This window comes from Thunnus maccoyii, chromosome 4, assembly GCF_910596095.1.
Source record: "Thunnus maccoyii chromosome 4, fThuMac1.1, whole genome shotgun sequence".
Classification (NCBI taxonomy): Eukaryota; Metazoa; Chordata; class Actinopteri; order Scombriformes; family Scombridae; genus Thunnus; species Thunnus maccoyii.
In genome coordinates this window covers 7,184,152-7,198,609 of record NC_056536.1, presented here as the reverse complement: position 1 = coordinate 7,198,609, position 14,458 = coordinate 7,184,152, and the positions used below count along the sequence as shown (strand labels likewise).

General features: G+C 37.5%; 1 protein-coding gene across 5 annotated transcripts in view; it reads left to right on the top strand.

Moving 5' to 3' along the window:
- The window catches only part of LOC121896175 (copine-9-like), an 83,140-nt gene that overhangs the window by 49,077 nt on the left and 19,605 nt on the right, over positions 1–14,458 (top strand). For 2 of the 5 annotated variants that reach the window (XM_042409897.1, XM_042409898.1), the window contains 8 exons: positions 3,270–3,333; positions 4,714–4,817; positions 6,603–6,707; positions 10,920–10,961; positions 11,246–11,321; positions 13,281–13,334; positions 13,614–13,675; positions 14,133–14,179. In XM_042409897.1, the coding sequence (XP_042265831.1) occupies positions 3,270–3,333; positions 4,714–4,817; positions 6,603–6,707; positions 10,920–10,961; positions 11,246–11,321; positions 13,281–13,334; positions 13,614–13,675; positions 14,133–14,179 (554 nt within the window). Of the gene's footprint in view, positions 1–3,269; positions 3,334–4,713; positions 4,818–6,602; positions 6,708–10,919; positions 10,962–11,245; positions 11,322–13,280; positions 13,335–13,613; positions 13,676–14,132; positions 14,180–14,458 lie in introns of those variants that run through there. The other 3 variants (XM_042409899.1, XM_042409901.1, XM_042409900.1) reach the window with 3 other exon arrangements.

Below are 14,458 nucleotides of genomic sequence, written 5' to 3'. Positions count from 1 at the left end.
GATAAGAACAATGGACTTGATAATAATAATTAAAAACAATAATAATGATAATAATAATAATAGTTATATAATCAGGTGCAACCATTTGCCTTTTAGGTGATACTTTATTTAGAGTAAAATTGGGGACAGTTGAATAGAATGAAGCACTTGTGCTTTTTCTACTACAAATCATATGTGTTTCAAATATAGAAAGACTGCTTAATGTTAATTTCAGGACGCCTTTTATTGTTGTTCTTTTTTTTTTGAAAGAAATAGTGAGATAAACTGATGGTGGTGGCTCCGAGTCTCTCTATGTGATTGTAATTATCAGTCACAATCATTTGTCTTTTGCTCAGATCTCAGATGTTTCCCAACAAAAACTTAAAAGCACTTCGAAATATGCCTGATGCTTCGAAAACTTCAAGTGCATTTGGTAGTTGGCGGTACTTTTCACTGTTAAATAACCAGCTCTACAATCTCCATTTTCGATCCCAGTAATATGGGCAAAGAAATATCTTTTTGTGAGCTCTGTGCTGAATTTTACTGACCTTTTATTCCAGTCCATCTAATTAAACCCCATCCAATACATGCATATTATTTGACAAAACTGTATTTAAAGTGTGTTTGACTTCGGGATACATACCGACATTACTCCTGTCTCAGCCTGTCTTTCCTCCCCTTCCCTGCTCTCATCTTTATTTCATTCCTATTTTTCATCCCCATGTGTCATTCCCCTCCTGCTTCTCCTCCTCCTTCTCCTCTGTCTCTTTTAACTTCATCTTGTGAGTCAGGAAAGTATAATGAAGCAGCAGTCAGGCTTGGCCCTTTTGTGCCCCAACTGTCACAAAGTTACCCCTCATTTTTCTTCCCTCACTCCCAATCTGTTCCTCTGTTCCCTTTCTCTGAGTCCATTCTATAGACTTCCATTCTTTTTTTTTTCTTTTTTCTTTTCTTTTTTGTGACGGTTCAGTAAATTGTTCTTGTACTGTAGTCAGTTCAGTCTCAAGCCTTCAAATGTAATGGAAGTTTAAATGGGATAGAGGCAAAAGAAGAAGGAAGAAACAACCGTTACAAGTTTTAACCTTGAATGCATCATAGAAAAGCACAAAAGGTGATGGATGGGATGCATGCACGTGCACACATGAGCGCATTTTTATGTTTGTGTGTGAGTTCTTCCTCCAAATTGGAACCTTTTATGCTGAAATGTTAATAAGGTGCCAAAATAATATAATTTAATAATACTCAAAGCAGTCAAAGACCAACTGTTAATTTCAAGCTCATCTAAACATATTACTGTACTGAATCACTAATTTTATTACCTGAGAGCATATTTTGTATGACCAAATGTTTTGCTTTGTGCCAAAGTATGTTCATTCAATCTTTAATAGCAATTAAACTCAACTTGAACCATTTGAATAAATATTGTTTTGCTTTAATTATTTTCTTTGCCTCATATTATTTGTTATAGCAGTCGGTGGTAGTAAGGCAAATAAATGTAGCGGTGTGCTGGCAAATACAGGGAAGAAGACCAAAAGCTAGCAAACGTGATATAAACAATGCAGGATTTCAAATAGTTGGCTTTGTAAAACAAAACTGGCTTTGTAAAAGTGGGATTAAATGCATTTAACACCTTGGACCTTTAGGATACACACTGTGCATTTTGTTGAGAAATGAATGTAACATAACTTTACAAAAAACCCATATCTTCCTCATACAGATTAAACATTGAATTCATGACCAATAAAATGCACCTTTTTGCTCTATTAACACAATAGAATACACTCAACACACTCAGAGATATTTTGAAGCTACAGCCTCACGTGGTCTGGTGTTACCAGTAGCTTACAGTGTCTAATGTTAACAGATATTGCTTTGTAACTGACATCACTGACTCAGTTCACTGACTTTATGAATATTGTCTACTTGTGCTACAGTTACACTACATCATAGTACTTGCCATTATCCTGTAATTGCTGTTCAGCAGCTGTTACATGTGGTGGCTTTAAATTGGTGAAAAAGTCATTGCTTATAAGCCTTTTACCTTTATGTGCTGAAAGTCCTGTTTCAGATTACATTCAGTAATCTGGGCAGGAAGGCAAAAGAGCTTGCCCTACCTTGTTACCACCTCTGGGGTGACCTTGAAAAAGCTCCAACTGACCCTGTGGAGCTGTTCATTGGTCAACAAATAATGAATATTGTCATGGCTAGCCTCCAGCATTTCTCGTAGAGAAATTATCCCGGCAAAAAATGTTTTAAACAATGGTAATTTTATTCACTTACTATTTGCAGGTCTGATACAAGCAACAACTACCACAGCTTGAGGTTGAAGCCAATGCAGAATTACCTTAAAGTGCAATACCAGCAACGGCAGCTAGATGCTCCAGCTGATTCCCATTCAAAAAATGTCAACTTCTCTCTAGAAATACAGTAAATCATTTTCTTCAATGCATCATTATGGTCTCAATCACTAAATTCGGACCCTCTAATAATTGTGCCTGTGGTCATTTTGGAAATTATTGCTATTGTTTATTGTTAATAAGATTTGAAGACTTCTAGTAGCTTTGATGTCTACTGTGTGGGCATTGATTGACATCTGTGATTGACAGTTGGCTGACCTGCTGTTTTCCCCGGCTCCGGGACTTGCACTGAGTTGGACTATTGTCGCAATATTTCACTAAGTTTAACATTACTTGATTATGATACCTGCCCTGTTAGCACAATTTAGCTAAAGTAGCTAACGTTAGCCCAAGTGTGCACTGCTCAGTGTTCCTAGTAAGTTAGCATTAGCTTTGGTCCGAGGTAGCAGGGTCTGTTTCCAGACTGTGAAAGGAAACACCCCGCACCCCTTATTTGAAGGGCTTCAACCAGCTCCAGTGCAAACCAACATCCATCTTTACATACAGTATATGGTCTGATACATGTTAGGAATGGTATGTCCAAAATGTTCTTAGAATCCACAGGATTTTGGTGGTTGAAGATGTGATGTGATTTTGTTTCTTCAAGTCAAATGTGTCCTCTTTCTGATAGAATGTTTAAAAAGATGGATGTTTACTGTGTCCAAAAGGCACTCATTCTCAGAAATAACTTTCATGTTAGAAAGTAAGTGCAGGACTCTGTGAGCTTTTTCTTGTAAATATGACAATCTGCATGCTGGGCTCGCACCTATCACAATAACAACTTATAGCTATGAATGACATCTGCTTGGCAATTGTATTATTTATATAGTGCTACAATTATTGTCTTTCTCATTCTTTCTCTCTGTCTCTCGCTATCTCTCCTTTTGCTCTCAGTGGGATTCCAGGAAAGAAGTGTGGAGTCATTAACTTAACTGCAGAAGAGCTCAGTAACTGCAGGGTCAGTACACACACACACACACACACACACACACACACACACACACACACACATCATAACTGTTGCTGGAATATTTTCATATTGTCTGCAGTTTTTATTTGCCCTGATGTTGTTGTTGTAATAGCTTGCAATCCTCACCCAACACAAACACTACTGTAAATACACCCACACACAGCCGTACACATTTCCAAATATGCAGAAAATATCTAATGATGGGCCAATCTTTCAAAAAAAGATCATGAAATGTGACAAATGTATAAATGTCTTACAATGTAAATCACTTCATCTGGACCTCTGCCTGCAATTATATTTGTTCAGCATGGATAAATGCTCGATTTTGTCCTCTCCCCAGTCCCCGAAATGTGTTTAAAACTAATTGTCAAGATGGTTTTCTTGCTATGAACTAAGTGAGTTTCTCTTCCAATTTTGCCATTCCCTTGTCACAATAATATATTAATACCAACCAAGCAGTCAGATACTAACAGAATTCCCTCTGTGAGTGTGGACAAAAACGATGTCCCCGACTGGTAAAACACTAATTTTTGGGTCAGTGGTTAAGATTAGGTTAAGGGTTAGATTTAGGCAAGTAGTGGTTATGGGTAAGGTTAGTGTAAGTGTTAGTCTCCAGGAAATTAATATAAGTCTATGTAAATTATGTGAACAGGCTTATCTTGGTTGTGCTTACCATCATTATTCTGGGAGGTTTTGCCCCTGACAAGATCCAAATGCTCCTCAGAAATTTTGATAAGTATGTTTTTGTGTGTGTGTGTGTGTGTGTGTGTGTGTGCGTGTGCAGGGTGACAAACTCCTATCTGCCAATGACAAGCTTAGGTTTCCCATGATGGCCTACTACTGGAAGCAATGGCTAAAAGGCCTCATTAAGGACAATCTATTCATTCATCCATCCATATATCCTCTCTTGTCCCAAGCATCTCAAAACAGAAGCAGCAATAGCACAGCTCCTCATTAATGCTGAAACCATGCCATACATATGTATGAAGCCATTCACTGTGCCTCTCTGACTATATTACAGACAGCCCATAATAAAATCAGTTTCTCTCACTAATAAAGTGTGTTATTTAAATGAAACACTGGATTGCAATCAGTGTAATCTATGTATGCATTGCTTATTAAGCTGATCTGACTGCCGGTGTCTGGGATTCAGATCCACATTTACATCACTGTTATGCATGAGTTTTTACTCTGCCAATTACTTTGCATTCAGAGGGAGTCTTGGTTTCCAAATTGTTGTGCCCAAGTCCCACAAAAACCTGCGCTCTCATCACAAGATATTAGAAAACAAGTTGCTGACTTAGAAACTAAATTGCATCTGAATGATTATATTGATGTTCAACTAAAATTGCCTGTCTTGTCTCTCAGGACATTGCTACCATGCAGTTGTGTGCCAACAAGCTGGACAAAAAAGACTTTTTTGGCAAGTCAGACCCCTTCCTGGTTTTCTACCGGAGTAACGAGGATGGAACGTGAGTCTGAGAGTTCAGAGAGGACTCAAATGTTCACCCATGTCTTTTACCTTTTACCACCCACTGTTACTCCCATGGGACAGTAGCAATATGTAAAAACTTTATGGATTGTTAGAAGGGATGTTAAAAAATACAAATACATTATTCAGATATGGATATATACTGCGCTCTGAATAAATGCAACAGATTTTATGTTCCACAGGTGTTCTTTTTACCAAATCCCCTGATATTTAAGCCAAGGACCTTGTTAACATGAACGCAGATGGAAACAATGAGCTGAAGTTAGGGACTGTCTCAAAAGTGCATGCAAAATGCCAAGAGAGCTTTTCACATTTCACACTATTTTGTCCAAGGTTTTCTCATTTTTTTCATTGACACTTAAGGGGTTCACAATTTTTCAAGTGTGTCTTAAAACAACAGTCAGGTGTCCATATGAACACTGTAAGAGGTTTTCCTCACTGTAATCATTCCTCCTGTTCATTCTGGCTATTAGAGATCCCCTTCAAATGTGCTTTCAATGTAAGTGATGGGGGCCAAAATCCACAGTGTGTCCAGGACTGTTAATTTTGGCCTTATCACTTGCACTGTGAATGCATTATGAAGGGATCTTCTAACGGTCAGTATGAACAGGAGGAATGATTACAGCAAGAAACATCTATTTCAATGTTCATTTGGGCACCTGACTATTGTTTTAAGACTGACTTGAAAAATTATGAACCCCTACTTTAAGACCAACTTTATTTTCTTCTGCACCTCCCTTCATTATTAACACAACCTCCAGTCTTCTTAGAAAATCATGAAATATGGATTTTCCTAATCATTAACAGCCACACAGCTTTTACTTAGACTCTGTTTACACTTATTTTTTATTTTTTAAATTAAATTTGGGTACATGGTTAAAATATTATGTGATAGATGTTATTTTGTATATTTCGTGGGCAGCTAAACTCATAAAGCTTCATTTTCAAAACAGTCCAGGTACAATGCACAGCAGAGTATACAACTGAACTGAAACCTTGGAAATAAGGTGTCTCCCTACCTTCAGAGCAGTCTGGCATTCCAACATTTAAGACATCCATAAACACCTTATGTTCCAATCCCTAAAGAACAATTTGTGCATCATAAAATGTAGCTAAGATCAGCATGTGTACACTCAAGAATTGCAGGGGATGGCTGTTGCCACAAGCCTTTTCTGGAACTTATCCACAAATGCCACCATCAGCTAATCACTGAACCCTCAGTAGATCCATTGGTGCTGCTCAACGGGAAGTTGCTGCAGCAGCTGTGGTCTCACTGGACAGTCCCTATGAGTGGGTGGGATGTTTCTGAAAATCAGCCTGCAAACACTGTGCTGGATAAAGAAAAGTTTAGATAAGTATTTCATGAGCCTTTTGAGGATGAAAACTACATCAATGGAAATAATATCAAATTTCACAGTAGCTTTCATCTGATTTTCACTTGTATCCTATCCAAATCAACTTTGTGTATGATCTTTTTTCTGAATCAAGTGGCACCACTCATTGAGGCTTTTTTCAAACATTAAGATTTTTACTTCCTTCAACTGCTCTGCCTTGGAGAGATGTTTGTCGCAATAATACTTCATCTGCAATTCTCTCATATCTCCCAGATATACTTAAGCAGATATAAAAAGACAACAACCTGCAAAGCATTTTGTAACATTGCAGAGGAAGCTGAAGTGATGTGGGATTATCTTCACAGGTACAACGTGAGCAATATGAATGTGCTCTCCCTTTAGTGGCCTTATGTCTGTTATTTTGCTGGCAGGTTCACCATCTGCCACAAGACAGAGGTGATCAAGAACACACTGAACCCAGTGTGGCAGCCCTTCACCATCCCTGTTAGAGCTCTCTGCAACGGCGACTATGACAGGTCAGGAAACATTTTGCACAACTCTATTATATATTCAAATGTGTGAGGTACTGAGATATTTAATTACTGAATAAAGATGTAGATGAAACAGCATAGTAAAAACCATGGGCCATTGATGGGACTGATTTTCACTGCTGTTTACATAAGCTACGTACTCTATATCCCTGTGTGCTCATAAAGCCTGCATGATTTCCTCTGATTACTACTATGAAAAGTTACTAATATGACTATGTTACATATGTATGGATAGGGAGAACACTTGAGAACCAATAGAGAACAGGCAGACTCTGTAAGTGGATGACATCACCTGTTGCTGGGGCAGTCAGAATAATGCCAGCAGTCGGTCATGGTGTCCCAGGGACCAGCACTGGTGTTATTGAGACTGACTCAGTTTTCACACAGCACTCGGTTATATATTCAAAATCAAGTTGAACTGTGCTGAGCAGATGTGATAGCTGCCACATGCACAGTGCATACGGTAAAGCATACAGTGCCATTCTTGCAGTTCTTTCCTTGCAGTATTTGTCCTTGTAAGAGTACAAAACATGTGGTATTATACCCCAAAGTGTTTCATAACTTAAGGATTAGGCTGACATTATTCTAGATTTATCTGATTGTCAACCAATCCCAAATCATTCCTACCAAAAGGTAAATCTTTTTAAATGGATTACAAATTCAGTTTTTAAAAGGGGCACAGCTGAGCACTGCAGTTTTTAGCAAACATTACACAAAAAGGAGTGAATAGTGCATTTGTTGGGGATTATTTACAGCTACGGATTACGCATTTGGTCTGTAGTACATTTGCATTTGGTGCTGTATTTACATTAATGTGTTTTTAATAGGTTGGACAACAATGGAGCTCTATGGCACAGAGGAATAATGTATCAGGCTTTGGCAACAGAAACAACAGACACTAATAGCTACTTACAATGGAAAGTAGGATCATTTCATTGTTTTCCTCTTTTCATGTGATTTGTTGACAAGACAGAAATAAATTGTAAACGGAAACATGAAATAATGATTTATTATCATTATTATTAGTAGAAGTGCAGATAGCATGAGTACAACTATTATTATTAGGAGGGTTGTCAACTTTGGGTACCTGGCTGGAGTGAGATTTTGATACCATGGGCTTAATCACTCACATGCACACTTAATCACGTGCACATATTTAGACTCAATTCACCATCAGGGTTTAAAACAGTATGCAGCTTACACATGTGGCGGGAGCCAGAGCTTAGGTCTAAGATTTGAGGATATAGCCTGACTACGCCACCCCTGGACTTCCAGCCAGGGAATTACTCAAAAAACCCATAGATGCCATAGATAGACATGAGTCTACAAATGGCATACTAGCCCTTACACACACATTGCACTTACACACTAGGGATGTGCAGAGAGCCCAGTATATGCATTTGTATCTGTATTTGTTGAGGCAGCAAAATTATTTGTATTTGTATTCAAATAATAGTGGAGAGAGGCTTAAAAATCCTGTTTTTGTATTTATTACGCTATTAATTTTAGAAAATTAAAGTGTTACAATTAGTGTTCATGAATAAACTACCTTACGAAGGAGGTTCCCACACCAGGTCTCGAATTGGAGTCTCCTAGATCATAGACGACTGCGTTGACTACTGAGCTAAAACTTTACTCATGGACTCATTGCAGTCAGACCTCTGATTATTTATACACCCATAACACAGAGACATCACACCATGTAACATGTAGTAGAACTTCAAAGGTGATTCTTGCTTTACATTTCTCATTTATTGCCTATTTTTTACAACCTAACTTTGTGGAAAGGAGATGGGGAATAACAGGTTATGGAGAGTCCCTTGGGACTTACCCCTGATGATTAACATGTTTTTTTTTTCTTCTCAAAAACAAATAATTTTTAAAATACTTGTATCAAACAAATATTCTTATAAAACCCACTATTTGTGCTTTGCCGATTAATGTTTTTGTATTCGAGCACACCCCTATTACACACATCCCGATGCAACACGTCACGCTAAATCTTCATTCATTATCTCCATCATAAATTGCATGCAAAACCATTACAGGGTATGTCTAAAAATTCATTATACACATATACGAAAAAAGGCAAGTAGCCATGTTGTTCACCAGCTGAATGATCACAGAGTGCCAGGTGAGGTGATGTGAAGGTATAGGGAATATAAGGTATTGAGACAATGAATTGCAATGCGTAGGGTATAAGAAACAATGGTTCTTTTGTTGTTGCTGTTTTCAGAAACAGAAACTAAAGGAATGAAAACAGAATATTGATTTGATTTTCGCTTCAAAATCCACAAACGAAAAGGCATTTTTCATCTTCCTGGCCAGAAATGGCAGATACAACATTTATGAAGGACTTGATTGTTCTTTGTAAAATTAAAAAATAAAATAAAATAAAATTGTTAACAAATGTATGAACCGTAGCACTCAGGAATACAAAGGTGTACTTGTTCCACACAGGAAGGTGGATTAGTAAAATGGTCTTTGAATATATTTTCTATCAATAATTCAGTGTAGTTACTTCTGTTATTACTGAAATAAACAGCTTCTCTCTCTCTCTCTCTCTCTCTCAACGCCTTTGTGGTGCACTTACTTTCCAACTGTTTTGTTATTCTTATTATTCATATTCTATAAGAATAATGATGAATAAAATCGAAAACAAGTGTTTTATAAATGTTGTAACTGCCATTTCTGACCATGAAAACTATATATGTTTTTCATGTTGGTGCCCTCCAGCATGGCAAATTGATTATCATTTCTACCAGGGCATTTGTAGCAGCATGGTTCAATCTGATTACCTTTGATGCACATAACGGACGACAGCGTCCCACCTAGTGCAAGTCTTTATTTAACAAGCACCCTGGGTTCATTAATTAATTAATCCGTGATTGATAGCTGTTCATGCCAGGTTAGTTGGAGTGTGGCTGGCTTGTTTGAATGCTGTCTGGGCTCCTGGCTGTGAACTTGAGCAGTTGTCCAACACAGAGATAAGCATAAGTCAGAGAGTAATTTAAGATGCAGCTCTATGGAAACACCCAAATGAAACACTGTTTTCGAATGCCAGAAAGACTTTGACCATACGTTTGCCTGTTCATCTCTGTTGCTTTTGCAGTGTTTTGGAGTGAGAAATGCTTGGGCAGTGTGAGAGCTTGAGACTGAAGGTGAAAGCACATGTCACATGCCAGAAGCGTGAAAGTTAGATAGTGTGGGGTTTTATGAATCTACTTCTTAAATGTAAATTACAGAAAGAATTGGAGTTCCTGGTAACGTTTTGTCAGAGTCTGAGCTGAACAAACGGCCGATACATACGTTGCTAGCTAGCTTAGCGGTACAGTTGGTATATTGGCTGTGTAGGGCTAATAAACAGACTGCAGTCAAACTCGTGTGAATAAAGCAATACAAAAAATCACTTTACTTTCAGTCTGAACCCACATCAACCACTGGACACAACCAAATCTTTTCACTGTGGATGTGTCAATGCTTATTAGCTAGCAAACTACCTTACTCGTTAGCAAACATTGTAATAAGCAACTTACAACGTTCTCCAACAGCTGTGACTTTGTGCTAGCTGTATTTTGGTTTTTTTTTTGTTCTTCCTCCACAGACATTTATCCACAGCAGGTAAAGATTAAACTGCCTCACCAACCACTGCATTAGTTTTTCGTTGTCAGTTATTTAGCAAACCATTGGTCAGACTTTAGGCAAATTTAGCAATTTCAAAGCTCTCCTTTTTCATGTTGGTGGTCAGTTTCGCTTTGCCATGCTGACTAAAAATAGAAATAAATAGCTAACTAAATAGAAAATGAACAATTAAAAAAAATGTAGCATTTAACACAGCACAACAACATACACTATATCTGGCCCTTTGCATATGGCTGGAAGTACGTATATAATCCAAAACAAAAAGTTTTATTCATTTTTCTCTTCTAGATGTGAAAATGATAATGTTCACTTGCTGGAAACTACTCTTGAGCATATATGGGCCTTGTGATTCAGAGTTCCCATAACGACCTGTTCCTACTGCGCCAATAATCCTCTTCAGCATGACACTATTGAATCAGTGAATTGCTCTGTTGCCAGTGTGATGGAGTAAAAAGAGTTTTTTTCTAATTAAATGGAACTTCAGGTTCTCATTTTATTGACTGGGGACTATCTGGTAAATAGCAGATCTTCAGAAATATTCTCTGTCTATTTCAGGACTGTGAAGGTAGATGTGTATGACTGGGATCGAGATGGAAGGTAAAAGCATCCATGGATAACCACTCACTACAACCTCTATAATTCACATTGATGTCTCTTAAATGTCAGAAGGAAATGAAATGCCTTATGTATATTATGTGGGTGAAAATTTGAAGAGTGTGCCACAATATTTCTTATGCAGCAAGGGGAGAGATCAGGTAGAGACTGACAGAAACAAAGGTAGAGAAATAGATGTGAATAGAGGCAAAGATATAACAATTTAACGCAGATTATAAAATGTGTGTGCATGCTTGCCTGTCTGTGTGGGTGTTGTTTGTCTGCAGCCATGACTTCATTGGCGAGTTCACCACCAGCTACAGAGAGCTGTCTCGGGGGCAGAACCAGTTCAATGTCTATGAGGTGAGACACAACATGCAGGTGGTTTGTTTTCATCGTTTTTTTCATATGGGGACCTAGCAACTGCAATTTAAGTGATTTTGATATTTTAACTTGAGCTGGCTTGCTCTCTTGCTGTCTATATATGATAATAACAGGTCCCTTCAGATGAATGGATTAATTAACAAATAGGTATAGCTGTATAAAATCACAGGAATGAAAGTCCTGTAGGCTGCTGTTCAGTTTTCACAATTTTGTTGCTAATTTGTTATTTATGTATTTTGTTGTTATGACACAGGATAAATTGAAATGTTGAATTAGACTGAATGAAATAGAAGACTAATATAAGACAAACCTGTGGAGTCTTTCCGGGTCAAATGCTGAAAACTGGCCTATTTGAATGGAAGTCAGCTTAACTAAAATTTTGAATCTCCTCACTTTTCATGTAAGGAAATATAAACTATAATAATAATGTAGCTATTGTGCATACTTTTCAGTTTTTAAGAGGATAAAACCACTTTTGGATATACTCATGGAAACAGTTTTTTAGCATTAACCCTTTGGGTTGTCATTCACCATGGCAGCGGGAAGTCATGGTAGCTATGACATCTGACAGTCAGAGTTGCTAAAACACACACAGTCAACATCTGAGGTGCCCTACTGACTGAGAGTGTCACATTTTTCCCCCTTTTCCAAGAAGCTCACATAGCTTTGGCTACCAACAGTTTTGAGTTATTTAAGCCTTAAATTTGTATTCAACACAGAAAGTGGAAGCTTTCAAGTTAAGCTAACTAGCTTTCACCTGGAGCCTAGCTTGGCAATGACAGCACTGATTCCCACCAGACCTTAGTCTTCGTTCATGTTATTTAAAGGATTGCACCAATCAAATTACAGTACCGAAAGTGTCAGTCAGAAGTAAAAATCTGCAGTCATTCCATAAAAATATGTAATACTGACATTTCTTAATTTTGATATTGATATTTGATATTTTTATCAAATTAATAGTCAAAAAATCATTTTTATTTCAGTATTTTTAAAGCTGCACTTTTATATTTTACAAGAAACTGTTCAAATAACATGTTATGACAAAGTCTTTATTGTTATTTAATACACTTTTTTGATCCCCACTTTAATTGTTGCCACTACAAAAAAACTTCCGAAAAATCTTTTGAAGAACCCCACAGTAGATATATATTTTTTTGCTGGCAATGTACAGAAACAAAGAAATATTTGAATATCTGCTGTATAATGTGGAGCTTTCAGTGCAAAAATATAATATCATACAATAGAAAAGAGGGAAAGTAAGAATATAATATAATATATTATGAGTAAATTTACTGACAGGAACTAATTTGTTGTGCTGAAAAAAATGCTAAACACACATATTAACCATTATTACCACTATTTAACTTCTGAAAAGCTTATTTCATTAATGCCCTTAACTTGTTACAGCAGCTTGCTCCAAGGAAAATAAATTCATAATACTACTGCAGAATGATGAATAAAGAAATCATAAACTCAATAATCATCTGTTCTGAAAGAGAAGAGAAAGTTTATTTGTAATGAGAATGTATGGGCGAATGAATGGATGGATATATAGATGGTTTAATGAATAGATTCAAGATTCAAAACTTAGTTTGCCATTTGCTCAGGCACAGGTGCCCAAGGGAATTGGAAGTCTTGTGCAGATCTCTCAGTCAAGTAATAAAAAATACAATAAAGATATGCACATAATAATAAATAAAAATAAAAATAGTTTGATATAAGAATAGTTTAATCTCCACACCTCAAAGTCCATTTTTATCTTCTCTGCTCTCAAAATACACACAGTTAAATATAATATCAGTTTCAATTCATGGGCTGCCAGTATTATCAGGAATCTGTTGAATTATTCATACTCATTATTAAACATCATTCCAGGGTATGAAGTGGTTTTACAAGTAGCCTCTCAATCACTAACTTACTTTTTCCCATCATTGGCAGGTTTTAAATCCCAAGAAGAAAGGCAAAAAGAAGAAATACATCAATTCTGGGACTGTGAGTACATCCACCTCTCCTATATCCGGCTGTCTTTTCTGCTGTATTGGTATTTTATGTTATCTTATATATTTATATAGATATCATCACCTCTTACATCTGCTTCTCTCTCACTGGCTCTCTTGCTGTCTGGCCACCTGTTTGTCTCTTTGCCTTCCTGTCTACCTGGCCCTGGTCCCTTTTCCACCCCCCTTCTCTGTTTATCACTTTGTATGTATGTGTGTGTGTGTGTGTGTGTGTGTGTGTGTGTGTGTGTGTGTGTGTGTGTGTGTGCGCTAGGTAACTCTGCTGTCCTTCAAAGTGGAGTCCGAGTACACCTTTGTGGATTTCATCCGAGGAGGGTGAGTGGAATAATAATTAGCCTGCTGCACAGTGAGTGTCAGTAGCGACCATTTTGGTTGTTTGTGTCTTTGTGCGTATATGTGTGTGTGTGTGTGTGTGTGTGTGAAGTTATCTGAAGATACTAGATTGAATTTCCCCGAAAGCTCTTTTGTGAGCATCACACTGAAAGTTTGAGAGAAGTTTGCATTGGAAAATCTAATTCCTAATTTATTCAGTTCATTCACATTTTAATTACTGGTTGCATTTGTTTTACCAAATTAGACCTTCAAGATGGTGAAGGTAATATCATCCCGCCATACTAATTAGCCAGTGAACCAGTAAACTGATTAAATTGCTGTTCATTGTGTTGGTGTGTGTGTCTTGGGAGATACAGAGTGTATGATGCATACTGAAGTGTGTGATGCTCTTTGTTGTTTCTTCCTTTCTCCTCTTCGTTTCGCATTTCCTATGCAACAGAACACAGCTGAACTTCACAGTGGCTATAGACTTTACAGCATCCAATGGTAAGTCGCTTACTGACATGAAGCTAGAGCTAGGAGATGGTTAACTTAGCATAAAGACCGGAGGCAGGACGAAACAGCTAGCCTGGCTCTGTTCAAAGCTTAAAGAGCCTAGCAGGTGTAAAGCTAACTTATTAACATGTTATATCCAGTGCTTAATTTGTCAATCAGGAGGCCCAGAACACAGACGAGGTGCTGTTCCAGCGGATCAGGGGGGAGAGAAAAAGTCACAGAACGCATAAAAAAATCTACAGTGCCTTGAGCACATTGGACAACGCCTAG